The following is a 22,972-nucleotide window of genomic DNA, read 5'->3' as shown; positions in this document are numbered from 1 at the left end:
AACTCCTAACTCCTACATTCCACCAGGCATGGAGGCGCCACGTTCTGGTATTGTTCCATCGTCTGCCATGTGTCATACCACACCAGGAGCGTACGAAGCGGAGCGTTTTGCCTGGCCGACTCTAGCTCAAGCCTTTCCACTCCTTGTTGAACACCCCACAGATAGTGGAAAAAAATAGACCTGGCATGTATTTTTAGCATAGCGAAGCGTAGAACTGCGTCTCGCACGCTTCTGGGACGCACTGAATTTAGGAAATTAGGGGTAAGACGTCAGTGTGATGCTGCTTTTCAGCCTGGTGTTAAAGTGCTCATATTATGCTTTTGGCTTTTCCCTTTCCTTTATTGGGTTATATATCTTTTTGCGCATTTTATAGGTTTACAAAGTGAAAAAGCCCAAAGTCCACCCCAAAGGGACTTACCACCTCCAACAGAAAACACTGTTCACAAACTGCTCCAAACAGCTCTATTGTAGTCCAGCCTTTACTTCAGAGACAAACGTGGTCACTTTGTAACACACGCCCTCATCCTCTGCAACTGACCAGCTAGTAGTCCTTACCTAGCTACTGCGCATGTGCGACTCCCAACAAAGATGGAACAGAAGTGAGATGTCTCACTCTGTAGCTAAAACAGAGAGCTCAACACACAGGGTGAAAAGAGGAGCTGCAGCAATGTGCAGTACAACAAAAATATGGTGTTTTTTGAAAATGAAACCACATAAACCTATTCTGGTACAACCTAAAAAAGCAATTATGAATCTGAAAATGAGCATAATGTCAGCACTTTAAGTTACTCTTTAAATCCACTATTGTGTTCTCCACAGTCAGAAGCTTACATGCATTCAAAGTGGAATGAGTGTAAATACTGTATAAAAAGTCTAAGATAACAATAAGGTGCAAATTCAAAATATAGAGAATAAATTACTAATGATGGGGTATTTTGTAAAGGTGAATCTATTTGAACAGTTCACTACCGTTGAACAAATCAAAAGAGTGAAGTTACAGATTAGGAAAACGTACCTCCCGCCTGGCCTGCCGCTCTTTATCCTTCTCATCGCGAACCCTCTTTTGCTCGGCTCGCTCAGCACGACGCTTCTCCTGAAAATGCAAATCAAGACACAATGCTGAACAATATGAAATTAAGCTTAAGCTTTAGTAGTCTGGTTTATTTTCCACATATCTGCTGTGGTCTTTAAAACCATCATGAATTTTTTTTTTGTAAAAACACCAGCAGGTCATGCAGGTCATCAAGTGCATTGTGCAATGTATGTTTTTTATATGGGTAAAATCTCACAATTCTGTCTTTGAGCGCAATGAGCTCCTCCTCCTCCTTCTTCCTGCACTCGAAGTGAGCGTCGATCAGCGACTGCAGCTCATACAGGTCTTTGTTCTGACGTTTCTTATGGATGTCCTTTAGGAGGTAGACAATACAGATCAAATAAAGAGTTGATATACAGTTGCAAGGTGATGTCTAAGTGGTATGGCAGTAACACAATAGAAATACAATAGTCCAAGTAAAAATACTGAACATAGTACAGAGTCTATATACAGTTGGTGCAAATGGAATAGTGCAAAAGAGCATTAAACAAATATGACAGCAGTGCAGGGGAGAATGTGCCACTATGCAATGGATCAGTGAGACAAAGTAAGGGTGTTCGATACTGCATAAATGGAATGAGTTAACACATGCAGTGATCGGACAAGAGCTCAGACAAGTGTTTCAATTATTAAGGTTTTTATGTAATTTATTCCAGTCATTGGCAGCTGAGAATGATGAGAGCAGGTTTTTTGGTAATTATCTTTTTTTGTGGTTCACTTAAAGGTGCTATAAGCGATGTCACACGTTTTTTAGGCTACAACATTTTTTGTCACATACAGCAAACATCTCCTTACTATTCGCGAGCTGCCTGTCCCCTGTACACACTGTAAAAAAACTCTGTAGACAGCCCAGGCTCCACAAACGGCAACAAAAACAAAGTGCGCAAACCTCATAGACAGTAAAATTAATGGACAAAGCGACGCTGTAGACTTCCACGGGAGAGCAGTGAAGTCTTGACGACGTAGATGTGACGTGAGCAACCTGTCTGAAAGTTGTAAGTCTTCTGGTAGCTGTGCCAAGAGAAATCTCAATCATTCCAAATCTTGCAGAGACGGAGAGCATAGGTATATGTAAGGAGATAACATAGGCACAGGCTAATTATTGCTAACTAAAATGCTAGTTAACATTAGTAATTAAACTTAAACAGCTAATGCAAGTCAAAACTGCCTGCAAGCTTCTCCTGTACTGTGCGGTAATTTATCTACAATGCGACAGAAAGTTGCGTGGTTATGACACAATCGTTTTTACAAAAACGTCTGCTACGGGGCCATAACGTGAGATACAAGGTAATGGAGCCTTTTATACATTGTCGTGTTTCTTTAGAAATAAACAGTGGACAAATAGAGTCTTTAAATGCTTCAGATGTAAAGTAATTCGCTGTCAAAGTGACGCCAAAATGAATGGCAGTCAATGAAATGCTAACGGCAGGTGATGGCTTGTTAACATCAAAAAGTCTCCATAGGTAGATAGATATAGATAGAGGTACGCTTTGCGGATGTTCGCTTAACCCCTTGGCCAACCTGCACCACGAAACATAACAGTGTTCCAGCTAATAACCGACAAGAAGGATTTGGGGGTGGGGGTTGGGGGGTTAGTGCGCGGAAGGGAGGGGGAGGGGACGGGATGAGGAGGAGGGAGGGACGAGCTAGCCTCCGTTTTGTTTGACAATACTTCGAACGTCAACAAGAAGTGACATCACCCAACATCGCTTAGAGAACCTTTAAAATCCCTCTCCATTTGATTTTGTCATTACTGTAGTGTTGTCTGTTTTATTTATTTATAAGATTTGTGTAAAATTTGAAGAGCTTTCTAAAATTTATTTTGGCGTTCTGTTGATGACGTAATCGTTTTGCGTAGTGCGATCTTGCCTCACTCTGTCCGCAGATTTGTTGAGTTAGCTTGCGCTGAAGGAGAAGCCTGCTCATTTTGCTGCATTGTATTTCCTATTTCTCTGTCCAGGGTACAAATAAATTCCCACACGGCCAGAGAAGTTGTCCGTATTGTTGTTCACAAGCAAGTTACATGACCTGGAAGTGTCAGTTGGACAGACTGGGTACATACGTACAGACAGAAGCACCAGTAAGAAAAGCACAAAACTTGCAGTTGCTTCTCTACAGCTACACGCAAGAGTTTCTTTCAGTTTACTGAAAGAAATTTGGTAACTGGCTGCATTTATATAGAAGCTTTCATCCAGAGCACTTTACAAGGACGCTTCAACATGTGGACAGGAGGAGCCAGGAATCAAACCCCCAACCCTGTGATTAGTGGACAACAATCACTGCCATAACAAGCTGGCATTGCCTTTAATTTATTTCATTTCATTGATTTTATTTATAAGGAAAATGCACATTAATTAACATTCCTGTAAATGTGCCAGACATGTCGGACATGGATATTATAATTATGTGTAGAGCACACTTCCCGTGTTTTTTTTCACCCATCTGTTTGCTCTGACCTTCTTCCTATACGCTGACTTAGAAAAGTATTTGTGATACAAAAACAAATATAATCCAGAATAAAATGCGTTCCCCTCGAAACGTAATTGAGAATGCAGTTTTCGTTGTATGGAACATACATTTTTCGGAGACAGGGCTGGGTAAGGAGAACTAAGCCTACACATTCATGTATCTTTCACTTGATAAATATCAATCAACATAAACAAGTCGACTTACATCAAAGTCCACTTTCTCGCCATCAGGTAACTTTGGAGCAGGAGCTCTGTTAAAAAATAAACATTATAAAAAATAACTTGAAGCTGCCAGCAATGTAAAAAACATGACAGGTCAGAAGAAAGACAATACATCTATATATATATATTCATTCAAATTGTATAAATGTGTATGTGTGTGTATATATACTATTATTAAGTATATATGTGTATGTGTATAGTATATGTATGCATATTTATATTTCAATTTACAATGCTCTTTGCACATTTATAATATAATGTCATTTGCACGTTTGTGATCCCACCTGCTGTCCTGATTCTGTGAATAATGTTGATAATATCAATAATATTGTGTTCTTTTTTTTTTAATTTTCTGTTTATGTGCCCACCACCTGCACTGTTTTTTGGAAGCCACTGACCTACATTTCATTACATATGTGCCTGCACATTGTGTCACATACAATACAATAACATTTTATTTAACTGAATAAATGGACTCACTTGAACTTCGGCTTCTCCTCTGTTTTTTTTCCAGCGATAAAACAGCAACAGAAAGAGAGAAGAGCGAGAGATCAAACTGTTAGAAACACAAATATGGAGAGAGACAAAGACTAAAAGGCTGCTGGTTAATCAGGGGGAAGATCCACGTGGACAAGTTGAGTTACATCTCAGGGCTGCAAGTGGTTTCACACCTCCAGTAGAACAACAACAAGTCATTTGAGTAAGTCTAAATTTAGAAACACTTTTCATCATCGGTGGCCCAATTCCTGTGTTAGCCTCTGATTTAAGTACTGTAAGTACACAGTGTTACCTGCTTTTTCTATTTATTATGTGTTAATTTTGTGTGCATTAGTGTGTAAATCAAACCAATATAATCTGGGACATTTGCGTGTGCCAAAAATCACCACATAAACTATTTAAGAGTTTAATTTTCTGAACATACTTCATTGCACACTTTTCACAACAGGGAGTTTTACTTTTGTAATTACTGTTAATTGATGTGCAGGTACAACAACAACAAAAAAAAACACAACTGGGACTTTAACAGAAACAAATAACCAAGTTCGTGATTAGCTTTTTTAATTTTTTTTTTTTTTTGGGACCCTCAAATAAAAGACAACGGGCAACAAGGGGATGAAAAACGCAGGCAAAGCAACAGCGACTCAGCAGGAAATACAAACTACCATCTTGATCATCCTCGTCCCCTGGCAGGACACATTCATGCAAAAAAGAGAAGAAGCAGAGATGAGCAGTAACCATGACTCAGCATTTCTGAATCCTTCGCCCTGTTCCTCCGTGTCACGAAAGCGAACAGATACATTCTGCCTTTCTTTTAAGAAAGATCAGTAAGACAAGCGGCATATTATTCAAGTGTGGAGGGTGTGAAATAGTCTCTGGCAGAAGAACAGAGAAGAATGCAAATCAACATACCTTCCTCTTCATAGGCGTCTGCATGCAGCAAGCGTCCAAAGCAAGAGCAGAACAGAAATCATTAGTGGTCGGACTGGTCAGCCTGCTCCTGTCCTCTTTACGATGCACAGCTTATGAAGCACATTTACCAAATTGGGGTGTTTATATTCGTAATGTACAGGCAGTGGCAGCCACTGCAGAAGACCCATGTCATGTCATGCATTAACACAGTTGGTAAATGGTGCGTTCCTTCTGACTGCATTATAAGGACGGTAACTTGGTAAGTCAGTGGTTGATTTGGTATGTTTTGGGGTCTTTCTGCACCTGGTGTATGGAAGACTTAAAATGACTAAATGAAAACAAAATACAAGGAAACAAAGTTAAAGGGATACTTCACCGATATAGCATTAAACTTTGTATCAGCAGAAACACGGTAGTATTTTTGAATGACCGTGCTTCCCTCCCTCATGTCCCCCTGAGAGGAGAGATCTCTGTATTGTGGGTCTGGAAAAAAATCTTCCGATTTTTGCGTCATCGGAAGATTTTTGCCGAGAGGCAAAGGACTACAGCCAGTACTAGGAGCTACTTCCGCATAGCCCATAGGGGGTTGGACTGTTGGCTTTTTCCGGAGATTGCCGAGGGAAAAACGAGTGTCAGCCATCTTGAATCATCGCTTAGCTTCTCAGCAGAAACTGTTAGATAGATTATTCATCCCGAAGGAAATTTTAGAACAACAATTATGTGCATTCAAACTACCGCACACATGTACCACCGGGATATATTGGTATAGATCGGAGAATATGCAGGAAACTTTATTACAGACGGAATACTCGACACACTACGCAAGTTTTGCCTGCTACGGAGACCAGCACCTCAGCCTACGGTGTGGCTCGATGCCGCTAGCTGGTAAGGGGACATCCTCAGCGGTGTGCAGAAAGCAGGACGAGGGTAGGAGTTGGAGCTAAGTGGAAAGCTAACGCTAGCCGGCCACCTGTGCCAGGCTTCGCCTGCTACGGAGACCAGCACCTCAGGCTGCGGTGCCGCTAGCCAGAACACTTGACAGGCTTCGCCTGCTACGGAGACCAGCACATTAGCCTGCGGTGTTGCTCAATGCCGCTAACCGGTAAGGGGGTATCCTCAGCGGTGAAACGCGGAGGATGTCCCTAGTTCATGGAAAGCTAACACTAGCCAGCCACCTGTCCCATCAATCCTGCTTGCAAGTGTCTCTTTGGACAACAAACTGGACTACATCCAACTTCAACGAAACTCCCAACGCGAGTTCAGAGACTGCTGTGTTTTTGTTGTTGTGGAAACATGGCTGAACAACAGTGCTGCTCTGTCACCGGGTAAGACTAGCTAGTGGAGGTGGGCTTTTTTAACACGGACTGTTGCAGAAATGGGGTGCTTGTATCCCACTAACTGCTAACCGCTGGTGGAGTTTGTGACTGTTAGATGCCGACCATCCTACATTCCACGCAAATTGGCTGTGTTTATACTGTGTTTACAGCCTACCAAGGCTAATGCTAGTATGTGTTAGCTGAACTTTACCGAGCATATAATGTGTTTCGTATGTTGTTTTTATAGAATGTCGTTTTTATATATTTGAATTGTGTAACCACTTCAGCCACGGTGAAACGTTGTTGTGAAACAGCTGAATTGAGTTTACCGTCTCACTGTCTGTCTGTCTGTCTGTAAACGGTAGGCGTGGCTTGGGAGTGGACTCAGAGCAGCCAAGCAAGTGCATTCTGGGATTTGGTGTCTTTCTTCCACATGAGCTAAAAACACATTTCCTGGCTTTTCTCGGCCTAGAAAGCACCAATTAAAAATTTTTTTCACATTTATACTACATAAGTGACCCAATTTAAAGATATATTCAGCTTTCCAGCGGTGAAATATCCCTTTAAATACAATACACATTGTAATTTGTATTTCATTTTTATGCATATATTTACTGTGTCATAATTAAATGAAAAACATAGGTTGAAAGGAAAATCAATTAGCCTTTTGCCTTTACAGTAATAAGAAAATGAATGAAGTGTTGTGACTTTTCCATGCCACATTAACATCAAATCGCAACACACAAAAAAACAAAGTGAAGAGTGTATTACATGTCAGTGCAACCTGCAAATAATAAATGCAAAGCACGGTGATTTGTTTTCATGAAGAGGTGCAAGGGAGCATTTTCCTTTTTGAAAAAGAGATGCATGATCTATTTCAAAATTAATATTGCTCATACCTTGATTATGATCGGACAGTGGATTGTTTTTTCATTTTGGCATTGATAATGCGACCATTCTGTTATTAAAGGCAAAAGGCTAATTAATTGTCCTTTTAACATGTTTTTCATTTAATTATTTCACACAGCAAATGCATACATGCATTAAAAGGAAATACAAATTACAATGTGTATTTTATTTTACGTTTAATTTGGTTTTCATTTAGGCCTTGGTACATCTTCCATACTAGTGATCAGATTTATTGTTTCTTCCTGCAACAGAGCAAAACTTCGTTTTTCTAAACGGATACTGCTTAAGCAGCAAAATCAGCAAAATCATAAGCATTAGTTCAGCAAGCTAAAGTGAAGGTTGGGACTTCTGCAGTGACTCCATCTGTGTGAAACAGTTTGCACAGATCGTAAAAGCATTTAAATACACACAGTGAGGATGATCGCTCTGCATCACAACACCCCAATGTAAATGCTTTTGAGCAGTTTGCAAGTCTCACTCTTTATCTACGCATGGAAAGAAAGATGCTAAACATGGAGTGAAGGGAGGCAAAGAAGAAACTTTTACATGACTGAAATTACCCATCATCCTTTTCTGCTACAGCCTTGAATATGAGTTTGACAATTGCAAACAATGGCAAAAATAGTTAACAACAAAATAAGACGTAAATATGGATAGAGTAACGGATGAGACAGGGCAGTTGATTCATGTAAAAGCAGCTTCATTTCTTCTTGTCCCTTTCAACATTTATAAGCACATATTCAAAACACACATCGGACACTGGAATGCTGGAAACACGACAAATTGTTTTGTTTGTTGTGTCAGCTAACACTGATGGTGATGTGATGTGATAACCGTGGACATTTTATGAAGCAAGGAACAAATGCTTGCTGTAGTGCACTCTATAAAAACAACAAAAAACAGTGGTTTTTCGCGGAGCCCGAAGACACCAAAAGCACTTCAAGGTTCTTCATTAGAACAAGACTAAAGTGCAACACACACTGGCCTTGTCATGCCACGCCGACACGGGAAGCAAATGTGATAAAACCGTTGTTTTTTTACGCTGGCGTATCCCGATGTTGATGCTGCAGGTGTGCATGGTTACATAGAAAACAATGAGTACTGAAAAGAACAATTTAACTCGATTTGAAATCATATGGGGTATGCAAGCATAAACAACTTTTTATGCTTTTAAGCTTTTTTACATAAAGGTCCAATATGTAATAGTTACTATAATAAGTCAAAAAATGACCCCAATGCGTCATCAGAAATGAAATACTATCTTTTCTGACAACAATGCTAATTCCAGTATTTTCTCCTTTTGAAATGTCCATTCTGTGACGGAATTTCTGTTTGTGTTTTGGCCTGTGTGTTGTTATCAACTGCCCAGTTTGACAGCCAGCCAGATATACCTGTAAAAACGTAAACCCAGCACGCTACAGCTGTAACATTAGTACAGCCATGAAAGCAGCAAACAAACGGACAGGATCAACAGAGGTAGATTCTACCCAACATAAAAAAAAACGATGGAGACAGCTTAGAGTCCAAAAGGACGCAGAGTTGGCAAATTTCTTCCTGAACAGTTAAGCATTAGCTTCAAGCTAATTTATCACGGCTATTTGGGACGGGCATATGTTATTTCAACATTTGTGTAGCTACTCACATCGAATTATATAGCTAGAGTAGGCTACCCTAGTTGGTTACTCGCAAAAACAATTGAGACACAGCCAGTAAAGTTATCCTGACTGGTCCTGGCTAATGCCGCTATGCTAACCCTGCTAACTGCTAACGTTACCGGAGGACCAGGCAAGTGGGCAACGGCTGTTTACAATGTTTAGCCGGTTCAGTGGCCGTAGCCGACAACGGTGAGTTATTTTAAGCCAAGAGAGGGGGGCTGTAAATCGTAAAGAGAGGACCGTGAGTTTGTAGTGTATTTAGTTTGTCTGGCTATGTGAGACAAGCGTCTAGCAACATTGTTGTGGATGCTGCGGTCTCAGCCTGGAAACCTCCGTGAACTTCGAGTCTGGGGAGGAGGGGGCGGGGGGGAGACGACTCTCTCCAGTATTTAGAATTTGCAAACACTAGCTGTCAGTATTACATATTGCACCTTTAATTGTCTGAGGCTTTTGTTTGTTTTTATTGTATTCATATTTAACCATAGACTGTATAAAAGTCTTTTAACATATTTTATTTAAGTGAATTAGATATGAAGTTACTGAGGTTGAGCCTGTTTGTTTGATGTGTGGAGTAAATGTGTTGTGTTGTTTTTTTTCTGTCTTGTTTTGCTTTGTCATTGAGATTGTGGGTCTCTGTTATGTTGCAATAAGTGTATATTGTATATATTGACAATTCTAAATAAAATCAAATTTAAAAAGTAAAAGAAAATGGGTACAAGTAGGGCTGGATGATTAATCGAAAAATAATCGTAACCGAAATTCAGAGCCTATAACCGACGTAATTTTACCAAGTCGGTTATTTTGGTCTTTTAATCCTATTAATATTTCCGCGGCCGCCCGCTGTGTGTTAATGTACTTTCCCTTTAAAACATATTACGGCCGCCACGTGTGTAGTCATGTGACTCCGCCCCGTCCAGTCTGCGACCATAGGTGCTTTCCGATCGGATAGTACTTTTTAGAGGAAAAGTACACTTCTAAGCAGTTCTAAGAACTACTCTCCCCCACAATATGTTTTCCCGTTTGCATTCCCACTGGCCAAGTGGCCATAGGGACTGGTAGGAGGGGTAAGGGAGTGACGCAAGCATGGCAACGGTCTTTATAGCATCGTCACTAGACCTTAGCGCCACATACAACAACAACATTCCTATATTAAATGCACGTCCATTCTCGTAGTAATTCACATAATGTTTTGCTCAACACAGACGGGGCTTTATTATACTTGGAACATACCCCGCCTCTGCCTGCTGCGCTGTGGACGTGTGTGTGTGTGTGTGTGTGTGTGTGTGTGTGTGTGTGTGTGTGTGTGTGTGTGTGAGACGGCTGGCGAGGCGCAGGACACGCTTGTGGAGTTTAACTCCGAAAAGACAGCTAACCACAGGTTCCCGTTAATCTTATGATGGACATTTATTATTTATTTTCTACATTTTTAGGAAACTTAAATTACTTTTACTTTTTTATAAGACGTTTTTAGTTCATTGTAAAATCTACTGTTGTAGATTTCAGTTCAGTTGTTTGAAATATTTAATAAATAAGCATTAATTGCTATCTGTGTGTTGTTTCCTTATTTTAGAATCACAAAGATAGGATTATGCGCTCTTTCATTAGAAAAAATAACCGTGAACATATTTACAGTATAAGAAAAGATTTTTTTTTTTAAATAATTGTTCAATAATCGTAATCGAGGTAACTTGTTCGATTAATCGTGATTATGATTTTAGCCAAAATCGTCCAGCCCTAGGTACAAGTGTTTGGACCATTGACTATAGCTTTGGACCCGTCTGGTGTGTGTTGTCTCACTAGTGCCCTCTAGTGGCTGAAATATTCATAACACTGGAATAAATGGACAAGCTAATATTTTGCTGTTCTTCAGCAGTGGTGCAAGAAGTTATTAAAATCAAAAGGATTTATCATGAATGTAAGCATGGCAATAAGCAGACTAGATAAAGAGATGTCTTTTGTCCAGTGTAATGAATAAATTTGTGTCTGAGGTTGGTCTAAATTGATCAAAATGTGTAATCTGGCTTGTTTTGCAGCCTTGCTTCTGACCTTATTTTTGTAACACGGGGGTTGTAACTTCACTGCTTTGGTATGAAAGGCTGTAGTGGATACTGGCAGCCAATGTAATCTCTTTGAACCTTTAAGTTGGCTTAAATAGCTGCATTGTCTGTCTATGTTTAGGAAAAAGCACAACCCGGTCAAACCACTCCAATATTTGGAGGAGATGTGCAGCTGCTAGCATGCTGCAGCTAAATTTAGCTGGGTAACATGTGGGTTTTGTGTTTGTTGTTTTGTTCTTCCAAAGTGTTAACACCATCTGCTCCTGCTGGGAATGCATTCTGACACTGAAATTCTTAACTCACTCTGCAGATTTACAGCTATTGTCATACTGGGCGCCAGAGAAGGTAACTCCTGTGGAAAGGGAAGCTAAAAAGGAACTAGATGAGTGAACTGCAAAAATATCAAACCTAACAAGACAATTGAGTCTTCAATATTTTTAGAACAAGTGGAAAGAAATCTGCCAGATGATTGCGAATGTACTGTAGTTTAGATAAAAAATATGACTCTGAACTGGAGATGGGGGAATATCTCCACACACTGGAGGATTTCTATCAATGCGTCAAGAAAAATACCAGTTTTAGTGTGACCTCGGCAACCTCTCATGGCTGTAGTAATTATCGCAGGAGTAAACGAGAATGTCACGTTATGTCACATTACGTTACGCCACGTTACGTTACGCCACGTTACGTTACGTCACGTTACGTTACGTCACGTTACGTTACGTTACGTTACGTTACGTTACGTCTCGTTATGTCATGTCATGTCATGTCACGTCATGTCACGTCACGTCATGTCATGTCACGTCATGTCACGTCATGACACGTCATGTTATGTCACGTTATGTCACGCTATGTGACATTATGTGACATTATGTTATTTTACATTATGTTATGTCACATTATGTCACGTTACGTTACGTCAAGTTATGTCACGTATTGTACTCATTTTTGTAGATTAACGTGACTCATTTTAAGCCAATCCCTGATGTTTTCCTAAACTTAAGTATTTTTGTTGCCTAAACTTAACAAGTTCCGTCTCACAACGCTAACTATGTGTTTAAAACAGCGCCTGTTACGTTAAATAGAACAGTCACATGATCACAGTAACATTTCCTCGGTCACATGTTTGAAAGTATATAAATAGCGCTAAATAGAACTGAATAGAGCGGTCCTACCTATTCTGACTTTTAGGTATGAGAATGTGTTGGTGCGAAAGTTAATTTTTTTTACCTTGGAAATGATGATTTGATTAAAACATACTAATCTATCTACAGTACCTTTTGGCTAATTCTGTTTTTTTTAATCCATGTATAATCATATAATTTTATAAGTTTTTTATTAATTTGCACTGTCCTGTTCTTAAATAAACTGAAGTGAATTGAACACAGGATAGATGTAAAATGTAAAACGTGAAAAACTCGAATCATGCCTAACTGACTCTTGACTTGTTAGGCATGATATGTTTTGCAGCGTATTGATGCTGACAGGACGGTCTACCCTACGGAGCACAGTGCTGAGTGTCCTGCAGGAGAACGGGGAACAGACTGCCCATGCCACGTACCTTCCTCTTCCCCTCGCTGCACCACCTCCTGTGGCTCTGGCTCTGGTTCTGGTTCTGGTTCAGGCTCTACCTCTGGCTCTGCTTCTACCTGGGCCTCCGCCTCAGGGGCTACTTCTACTTCTACCTCCTGGGCTACGGGCACGCAGCATGCACCAAACCGCCGGGGAGAGGGAGGGTGTCGGAGAGAAGGCCGTTAATGAAGACCACAGACATGACACAAAGTGAGAGATTACTTTAGTTACAGAGAGGATGGATGGGTGAGCGATGGACAGAGCTGCTGGAGAGAGAGAGAGAGAACAACATGATGATGAGAGAAAGTTGTCCTTTGACCTTTCACACAGAAGCCATATTGAACTGTTGAGGCGGAAAACATCCCTGAAGAGCAGCATGTTTTGTGCTGTTGCTGTTTACAAGGACAATCATTTCTTAAATTCATTTTTTATTTTATTTCTCTCATTATCTAATAACTTAGTTAAACTTTGTTAGGGACATTTTCTAATTTGTTCTAATAACTTTGTCATATAAAAAACAAAACAAAACACTTATCATTTATAACTAATAAGCATTTATACTGTATATAACAAGGAAAAATTGTAGAAACTAAACATTTGAAACTAATGTCGAGAGGCACATTTCCAAAAAGTGAATAGCTTCTGCAACCAAAATGTCAGTGAGATTTTTCAGAGGCAAATATAATACTTTTACTCAACAAATAAATAGTAAAGTAGGCCTAATAGACTAAAATTAGCCTCACCTTTACCAGCAGCAACATTAAAGTGATGTTTATAATTATGCATCAATAATTATAATCCAGTAACATAATAAACATTATTCTAAATTGCGCCATTCTACAAAATAAGTTCTTTTACTTTTGCTACTTTAAGTATATTTTGATGCTTTTGTACTTTTACTTAAGTCAAATTGTAAATGCATTACTTTTACTTAACAGAGTATTTCTTTTTTGCCTGTAGTTTTGTTTTTGGAAAGCTGTATACAGGAAAGGGGGGAGAGAGACAGGGGACGACATGCAGCAAAGGGCCGCGGGTTGCAATCGAACCTGGGCCGCTGCGGTAAGGACTGAGCCTTGGTACATGGGGCGCATGCTCTACCAGGTGAGCTACCAGGGCGTCCCTTAACAGAGTATTTCTGCACTGTGGTAATACTACTTTTACTTCAATAAAAAAAAATCTGAGTACTTCTTCCACCACTGGTTACAAGCTAATGAAACAGCTGCTAGACTCCAGTAAGCTATAGGTCTTGCGATGTGACTTCTATCTGAGTTATTGCCAGTGTGATTTTGAATGTCCATTGTGAGTTTTCTGGGTAGTTTTCCGCCTCCACTGTTAGAAATATGGCCGCTGTGTGAATGAGGTCAATGACAGCTGCATCGATGTGACATCAACAGATGACTACGTCAACATGTCACATGCTGAGAAAACAAATGCAGAGAGCGTAGAAGCTCACTCCCATTTTCTTCTCAACCGTGTCATTCAAAACATCACTCAGTCAGAAAAAGTCACCCTTGACTTGGTCGTGTTTGACTGACGGCTGTGTGTTAGTTAGCGTCCTACCTGCCAGAAAATAAACATCTACGCATCCTTATTGTTTGGACAATAAAAAAATTTTTACGAGGAAAAAACATTGTCCCCTTAAAAAAAATGCATTTTCATTTGAATGTGAAACATCCACAAAGCTATTTTTAATGCAACCGAGAGTAAATAAAGCAACAAAGCAGATGTAGCCTATATTCAACTGAGATTCTGACCTGTTTATCTTTTATTAAACCAAAGTGAGTTCTTACAGTTCCACTTTGCTTAGGTAATCCTGCTACGACTCAAATTGAATCTGTGCAGATGTTAGTACATCCTGTGTAAAGAGCAGGTGTCAGCGTCAAACTCTTCAAATTAAGGGTGAAATCAGGCAGCTGACAAATTAGTGCAGTGGAGAAAAGATCGTGAATATGGAATCGATTCAGTCGTCTTTACCTTCCTCGTCTTCAGTTTTGGAAAAACAAGGCATGAGGCGGGACAACAGAAACAAACAGAACATGGTGTCATTTCCTTGATATAAATTACTATTCATTTTTCATAAAGTCCTATTAAATTCCTGTACAAATATGTGACATACTTTCAAAATATGTATTTCCAAATGCATTCAAAATATATAGTAAAAATATAATTAATATATATATATGCATTAGAGGCATATTTCTAATATATTTTGAGAAATTGAATTGTAGTGTTATGATAGAATGATCCAAGTCTGTGTGGACACAAAAATTAAAGTCAGTAAATGATGAGGATTTAAAGCATTTATGTTACTAATTTGAATACAGCCGTACGTCATATAGCTTGCTTATTTTGTTCTTATGTATAATAAAACAAATTGATTGGTGACTTACCCTCTACATGATCCCTGAAATATGAAAGACAAGACATTCACAAATCATTACATTTTTGTAATAAAGTTGAAACTGCTAAAATGACATCAGACAGCCGTGTGTGTTTGCTATTGACACTTACAGTTCCTCAGTGTCGGACATGGTGACAGCAGACTTCACACCTGGGGGAGAAGACAAAGAGCCCGATGAGCTGACAGGAAGAGACTGTGCTGATATGAAAGGTTAAGCGTTTGATCCCCACAGAAGCATCTGTCCTGCTGCAGAAATGTCAAACTTCTCCAGCATACTCTTTCTTCTTATTAGACTGGAAATCTTTATCATAAAAGGTGTATTCGAAAACCCAAATACACTTATTCGCTTTCTTGTTAGAAAAGTTAGATGAGATGAACAATACCACTTTGCAAAAGAGAGTCTCAGTCTTGGCTAGAAAGCAGTGTATCTCACGAAATTCAAACTATTACTTTAAGGAAGTAATTTACTAGGGCCCCATGAATCCCAAGTGTAATTTTGGGGAGACAAATCTTAAAAGAAGAGCTTAAAACTCAGTTGTGTGCACCACTAAAGTTAAAGAGTTGAAGTTTCAACAGTTTGTGTTCCTCTTACTATTTATGGGTTAATTTTGGACGTGTTTTGTTCCCAGCTGCACCTCTTGAAAATAACTCTAAACTTAAACTGCTTATATATAATAAGGAAACATACTTCTGGGACGTGGCTCCAGCAATGGTGGAATGTAACTGTACATTTGCTCAAGTACAATACTTGTTCGTTACTCATTTTTATTATAATTTATAATTTAATTCCACTTGCATCTCAGATGGAAATATTGTACTTTTTACTCCACTACGTTTATAGGTCTTTTATAAGTGTTATAATAATACAAGTTTAAAGTATAAACTATTGAATGTGTCCTCACTGAATTTTCATACATTTTCACACTACTTCCAAACACCTCAACTGTTGACTCAGCTGGTTGGGAGGTGTCACCTTCTTTGCAGGTTTGTTTTCCTTTTCACACATGATACCCGTAACAAGTCCACAGAAGACCGCTCATCATCACCACTTATGTCACAAGAATTATTTTTAGCTTAAAGTGCTCATATTATGCTCATTTTCAGGTTCATAATTGTATTTAGAGGTTGTACCAGAATAGGTTTACATGGTTTAATTTTCAAAAAGCACCATATTTTTGTTGTACTGCACATTGCTGCAGCTCCTCTTTTCCTCTTTTCTTTCTGTGTGTTGAGCTCTCTGTTTTAGCTACAGAGTGAGGCATCTCACTTCTGTTCCATCTTTGTTAGGAGTCACACATGCACAGTAGCTAGGTAAGGACTACTAGCCAATCAGAAGCCACGCTAGCAGCTAGGCGAGCATTATAACGTGTGTTACAAAGCGACGCACGTTCATCAAAGTTCAAGTAAAGGCTGGACTACAATAGAGCTGTTTGGAGCAGTTTGTGAACAGTGTTTCCGGTAAGTCCCTTTGGGGTGGACTTTTTTTACTTTGTAAACCTAGAACATGCACAAAAAAGATATATAACACAATAAAGGAAAGGGAAAACGCCAAAAAGCATAATATGAGCACTTTAGAGAATATGTAATGCTTCGTTCCCGTTGATTTAATGCTACTTTGACTTTATATTTCAAAGTCCACATTTGGTTTCAAGTAGACATTTGGCAGAAGTCATATTGAATGCAAAGGGGATGCAACAATAACAAATGTGTTCTTTTCTTTTACTTCTCTCTCATGGTATAATGCCATGCAGATAGTTTTGGTTTTATTTGCCCAGTGTTTGAGATATCTGTCTCTATTTTTCTTTTTTGCTTGTGGTGCTCAATGCACAAAAAATTGCGGTCACACTTTATTTTCCGGTACATTAAAAAGAAGTTATAAGCCGTACTTTGTATCAACTTAGACCAATAATAAAAGAAACAATGTAGTTTTTCTTAGACAGAAAACAAACAGTTATACCCTAATTAAAGGCCAAACTCCTAGATTATGCTGTAATTAGTACATTTATAAGATATAATAAGCCTTACTTTCTATGTGCGACCAAAATTACTTCTAACCTGGATTATCCACAGACGTCATTGTTAATAGTTTTCAGACAAACTCTTTCTTTGCTCAAAGGAAATAAACACTACTGTAGCCGATCACAGACAAACAAGGGCAAACTCTCACATCAGAAGCAAAAGTAGAGGCAAGATGGGCAGAACACTTCAGCGAGGTCCTAAACTGACCACCACCAACAGCAGAGGCCGGGATGCAGGAACCCAAAAACTGTCCTCGATGTACAGTGTACTGCTCTCAAGAAGAGGAAATCATCTCGGCAATCAGGACAACCGTAAAGGAGAATTCCGGCTGACGGGAGAGAAAGCAGAAGCAAAGACGCCTGTCGGGCCGAGCTAGCTACCGGCAGGATCGAGACAGGTGACAGTACAAACTTTGAATTTAAACGGTTTCTTCACAATGTCTGAGTTGAAAACGCATCTTGTTGTCACGTAAGGGCCCTGTTCATGTTGTACATACATTTTAATTGCATTTGTGTCTGTTAAGAGGCACAAAGGCACTCTTTATAAGATGCCCAAGATGCAAATCTTAATGCTATGCTAATGCAATCTTAAATCTAAATTCAGAATTTTTGCTCAGATCTGATTTTTTGTTTGGCTGTTCACATTACCTTTTAAAATGTGGCCTATATCAGATTCCAGTGTGAACTGTTTGCGGTTTCGAACTGACCCGCATGCACAAAAGAACAATAACAATGACGCAGCATGCTGTTGCACTAAAGTTAGGGAGGTTATGGAGGAAGTAAGCATTTTCGCTTTTATTTCAAAATGTTTGTGTAATGGCAGCCGTAACATTAATGAGCAGGTGCTGAGAGAAAGAGAGACAAATTGGCTATTTTGGCCTTTTGTGGAGTTATGGCTGCAAATTCACTACAGAGGTCTGTGTGACCGGACGACTGATTTGCATGTCAGGACCGCTACGGGCAGTGGTGTAGTCCAGGGTATACGCTGGTATACGGCGTATACCTACTTATTTTTCAGTCAGCATTGCGTATACCCACTTCTAAATCCCCCCTGATGCGCACCATTCAGTAATATCTGTGAGCCTGATTGCCCATTTTTTTCTCAAGGATAGTGAAGCCATGACCCACCCTCCTCTGCCTCTAATTGGCTGGTACTCGCTGCTTTCACTGATTAGATTGGTTAACTTTAGGCATGAGGACTGATGAGCCAATCAGAGGTGGAGTAGGGCGGGTCATGCCGAGGAAAATATCGCTAATACCTCAGGTGCCAGTGAAAAAAAACAAAAAAAAAACTCAGGTGCCGGTGCCACTTGACTACGATAACGGCAGCAGACCAAACAACAGCTGAAGAAATAACACAAGCGGCGGTGTGCCACCCCAGTTGATGGAAGACATAATTCTGAGGTAAGTTTTAAGGTGGTTTCCAAATGAATCATTATTTTAAACTACTGGCAAATTGCCAGTGGCAATATGACTGCACATTTAGAGGAGAAGAGATAACACCATGTTTGCCTCATGATAAATACATTTTACATTCATCCAGGCTGCTTGTGTGACCAGTAGTAACTACAAACTGCTCCTAATCAAGTCATGATCATTTTATAATAGTGAGCAAGTAGAAATGACAGATTTTTGGGTAAACTAAATCATAGTCTTACGTGTCGCTGTTTCTAAAACAGGGCTTTTTTCTGGACTACTTTAAAAAAAAAAAAGAAAAAAAAAAGGTGAACACTGAGAGTATACCCACTTCTCCAGGGACCACTACACCACTGGCTACGGGCCTCCACCAGAGTTTCCTCTGGCTTCGCCCTGCCCAGGCATAGTTCACAATCTTTCGGGTCCTATCGCACGCGTTCATGCTCCACCTCCCCGACGGCGCGGGTGAGACGGGCCGGTGGTGCGACCAACCCCGAGGGACCAGGATCCCACCTCAGCGGCCACGCACCGGTCCTCACTTTCATTGCGCCACGGCCAACCCTCTGACTCGTGCGCGCGTTAGACTTGCCGACCACGCCACAGACCCCTGACACCTTTTACGTGAGCCGATCCCCGTCCTGGTGACGCGACGCGGTTGGGGCGCACTGAGGACAGTCGCATCGGGAGCAGGGGGCCCCGTCCCTCCCCGTGGGGAGAGAGGGCACAGCGAGGGTTATTGACGTTAAAGTTTCATCAAATCCGTCTTGGTTGTTCACACTGTGGCCGCATTGAAACAAATCAGACCTGGGTCTGATTCAGGACCACATATCCAAGTGGCCTGAATCTGATTTGAAAAAATCAGATCTGGGCTAGATTTGAGTGTTCACACTATTTCTGAAGAAGTCTGATCTGGTCACCTGACCCCAAAAAAATTTTGATTTGGGATTTGGGCCACTTTTGCCTGCAGTCTGAACGTAGCCTAAGTGCATACAATTCAGAATTCAGACACTGAAATGAAAAGGCTAAGGGTACAATACACTATATAGTAAATAGGGAAGTTTGGGGTCCCCTGCTGGAGCTGCTGCCCCCGTGACCCGAGCCCGGATAAGTGGACGAAGATGGATGGATGGATGGATGGATGGGAAGGATTTCAGACACAGCCCCAGAGTTTTTAAAGATATTTTTTTCAAATTTAAATTCCATTTACTTCCATTGTATTGGAGTTGAGGCAGAAATCTCAACACTGTACAAATTAAACCAACCGAGGTTGCATAATCAGATACCACTGGAGGTAAGTAAGAAAATATATTTGAACCAACCCTAACACTATTTAACTTTGAGTATACATAGTAAATGTATTTCACAACAGACAATCCACCAAAATGTGCTTTATTTGCGTTGAACTATGATGTATTCTCTGGATTCAACACCAGCTTTCACAGGTTATAAAGCGATGCCATACTTCAGTCCTACATACGGGAAATACGCCACTAATCCGCTCAAGGTCTTGCTGACTCCAAGTCCAAAGCGGGATGAGGAGCAGCTCTGTTGGAGACGATGTGGGAGGATTTGTGCTCACTGTATATTCTATATATCATATTTGATATATATAAATTGTCTTTGGATGACTCCTTCACACTTAGCAGTGAGCACAGCTGCAGAGGACTCGGAGGATTAGTTCTGGATCATATTTCTACCCATCAGCTGAGGAACGGTATCCAAATAGCGCCTTAATCCCTCGGCTCGATCCGGCGGGAGGATCCCCGGCACTCAAACAGCCAATCAGCATCCACCTCCAACAAACAAGCACTTTGATCGACTTACAGCTGACAGCGACCTCACCTCTGTGTGTCCAGTGTTCACTCAGTACATACCGACACTTCAGCACTCTGTATATTTGGTGGATGGTCACTTCACTTCTTCAGCATGAGAACACTGAATGCGTGAAGTGTTTCTGAGTATTTCCAAAGCTAAAACTAGGTGCTTAAACTTAAAGACCGATGAAACAGGTGAGACTGCATCCAGAGCCAATCAAGAGCAGATGTAGATTGAAATGCTGATATGAGACAAATTTATAGACTGCTACATCAGTCTGGTGGTGAAGGATGTGTATTTTGCTTCTGACAGCAAATAGACGCTATGCATCGTCACCATCTCAAAACCTCACATCTCTAAGATGTCGGCCTAGTTTTCAGGTCGACCATGATGGCTACATGGGTGTTTAAAGTTCAACTTTAAAGTTCAACATACTGACAAGAGGTTAAAGGAGGAGCATCTTTCAGTTACTGCAATATATGGTTGTGTAAAATGAAAAAGTTTAACAAAGAGAAAAGAGATCATTTTGAAGAAGAAGCGGAAGTTGAACCAAACATTCTGACAATTCGGCGTCTGCTCATGTAAAACTAATTCTGTTTGTGTAAATTGGGGGCAGAATCAAATTTACAAAAAAAAGAATATGCAGGAGGAAACAAAGACAAAAACATGTTTAACCAATAAAATGTAATAAATAAGAGAAATAAAGTTCTGAGGCATAATAACGCAGATAAACACTACGTGTAGTTGGTATTTCGGTGATGTGTATGTCCCATCTGTTAGCCTCTCTAAACTACCAACACCCTATCCCCAGGAATTACATTCATATTGGACAGTTCAGCTGGTCAGTTTACATCCAAACTTCAATGCCATTGTGGCAATAGGCTATTTGGAAGTGAATGTAAGTGTAACTGGACTTTATATTAAAGTATTAAAAATATTAAAGTTAACGCTGCTGTGTGCAGGTAAAACCATCAGACAACAAATTGAAGAGATGGTAAAAAAATACAAGAATCAGTTTATAGCTACAATTCACAGCTGAACACCTCAACGTCACATAAAGTGAATGTGCAAACTGCTCTGATTTCATTGAACCTTTGTCAGTATATCACCGTACTTTATACGCCTTTGATTACTTAAATACACTCATCTAATTCCCTCCAGAGCACTTAAGTTTAACTACATAATTTAAAATGATGATCTACGCCCTGAAAAAAAGGTACATACAGTAAAACACATTATTCAATTACATAAAGTGACATTTTTATGAACCTGTTAATCAATCTGGTCCCAGGAAACTGGACTCCAGCTCTCGAGCCAGACGCTTAACCACCCCCAACATAAACTACACGTTCGACATGCAGCAGAACATGTCTACACCTATTTCAAACGTCCCTTCTGGGGTTTCAGCCTGTAGCGTGTGAGGACGGACGAGGAGCCGAGTCTCTGTTCTCCTGCTGCACACAAAAGCAGCAATAAAAACATAATCTACAACTAGATTTTGGCCAAAAAGGAGAAACAAATCAGAAAAAAAACATTTAGTTTAGTAGTGAGAAGGGATTTCAGGGCCACTGCCTGCCTGTGTTTGTCTTACCTCAGAGAGGAAGAGAAGCTCCTCGGACGATGAAGATGAAGGTCTGTAAGAATCTGCAGGCTCCGCTCAGAGAATAAGTCCTTGTGTTCTAGTGATACTTGAGCTCATCCGGCCCTTATTGGCTGTGGATTGAGAGTGAGGTGTGTGTGTGTGTGTGGTGTATATGTTTATGTGTGGAAAAGATGGGGAGAGAAAGAGGGGGCTGGTATGACCCTGGAGAAGGAGATGGGTTAAATACTATGGATGGAAGAGGAGGGCTCAGGTTTTGGAAAGGAGCAGCTGAGAAGCTTCTGTTGCTAAATTTACAGTGATAGAAGGCTGAGGGGGGGGGGAGTTACACATCAGCTTGGCATCTAGACAATGGTGGGAAACTGTGTGTGTGTGTGTGTGTGTGTGTGTGTGTGTGTGTGTGCGTGTGTGTGTGTGTGTGTGTGTGTGTGTGTGTGTGTGTGTGTGTGTCTGTGTGTGTGTGCGTGTGTGTGCGTGTGTGTGTGTGTGTGGGAGTGCCAGACACTTCACCAACCAGTCAATCAATCAGTAACACAATAGTAGAATAATAATAGAACTGGACTGAAAACAGAATGCTTGCTACCAGTTGGTCAATTGTATTGTGATTTCTGGAGCAATTGAAATCACAGTAACGTGTTTAATCAGGTAAACTTACACACACATACATATATTAGGGATGCACCGATAAGGACATTTTAGCAGATACCGTTAACATTGCTGTTCTGGCCAATAGATGATATTTACCGATGCCGATATGATCTGTATAAAACAAGCTTCTATGATAATCATTTTTAATAATTTTTTGTTGTATGTACCGAAGGCATTATTATGGATCCCACGTAACTTCTAGGCAAGTCCTGCCATACGAAGTAGCTTGATTGGTTGGGGTTAGGCATTGACCTTGAGTGGTTAAGGTTAGAATAGCTGATTGGTCAGGGGATAGGACCTGAACAAATCGGGTTACGTTACCTTGGACGCCTGCCCAATAGTAGTGTGTGAATGCTATTGAAGGGCGGGTCT

General features: G+C 40.3%; 1 protein-coding gene across 8 annotated transcripts in view; it reads right to left on the bottom strand.

Moving 5' to 3' along the window:
* LOC116067326 (troponin T, fast skeletal muscle isoforms-like) overlaps positions 1-22,184 on the bottom strand; it is a 30,142-nt gene extending 7,958 nt beyond the window's left edge. Inside the window, exons 1-12 of one of the 8 annotated variants that reach the window (XM_035999209.1) lie at positions 21,944-22,038; positions 21,730-21,806; positions 15,214-15,253; positions 15,093-15,106; positions 14,677-14,685; positions 12,692-12,823; positions 5,194-5,211; positions 4,947-4,967; positions 4,264-4,282; positions 3,767-3,812; positions 1,290-1,406; positions 1,016-1,093 (exon numbers count right to left, since the gene is read on the bottom strand). In XM_035999209.1, coding sequence (XP_035855102.1) covers positions 1,016-1,093; positions 1,290-1,406; positions 3,767-3,812; positions 4,264-4,282; positions 4,947-4,967; positions 5,194-5,211; positions 12,692-12,823; positions 14,677-14,685; positions 15,093-15,106; positions 15,214-15,233 — 474 coding nt within the window. In that variant the 5' untranslated portion in view covers positions 15,234-15,253; positions 21,730-21,806; positions 21,944-22,038. Of the gene's footprint in view, positions 1-1,015; positions 1,094-1,289; positions 1,407-3,766; positions 3,813-4,263; positions 4,283-4,946; positions 4,968-5,193; positions 5,212-12,691; positions 12,824-14,676; positions 14,686-15,092; positions 15,107-15,213; positions 15,254-20,411; positions 20,473-21,729; positions 21,807-21,943 lie in introns of those variants that run through there. The other 7 variants (XM_031323735.2, XM_035999207.1, XM_031323736.2 and 4 more) reach the window with 7 other exon arrangements.
* Between the last annotated feature and the right edge of the window lie 788 nt (positions 22,185-22,972).

This window comes from Sander lucioperca, chromosome 3 (genome assembly GCF_008315115.2).
Source record: "Sander lucioperca isolate FBNREF2018 chromosome 3, SLUC_FBN_1.2, whole genome shotgun sequence".
NCBI lineage: Eukaryota > Metazoa > Chordata > Actinopteri > Perciformes > Percidae > Sander > Sander lucioperca.
The sequence above is the reverse complement of the archived record's forward strand: the minus strand, read 5'-3'. Positions and strand labels throughout refer to the sequence as shown.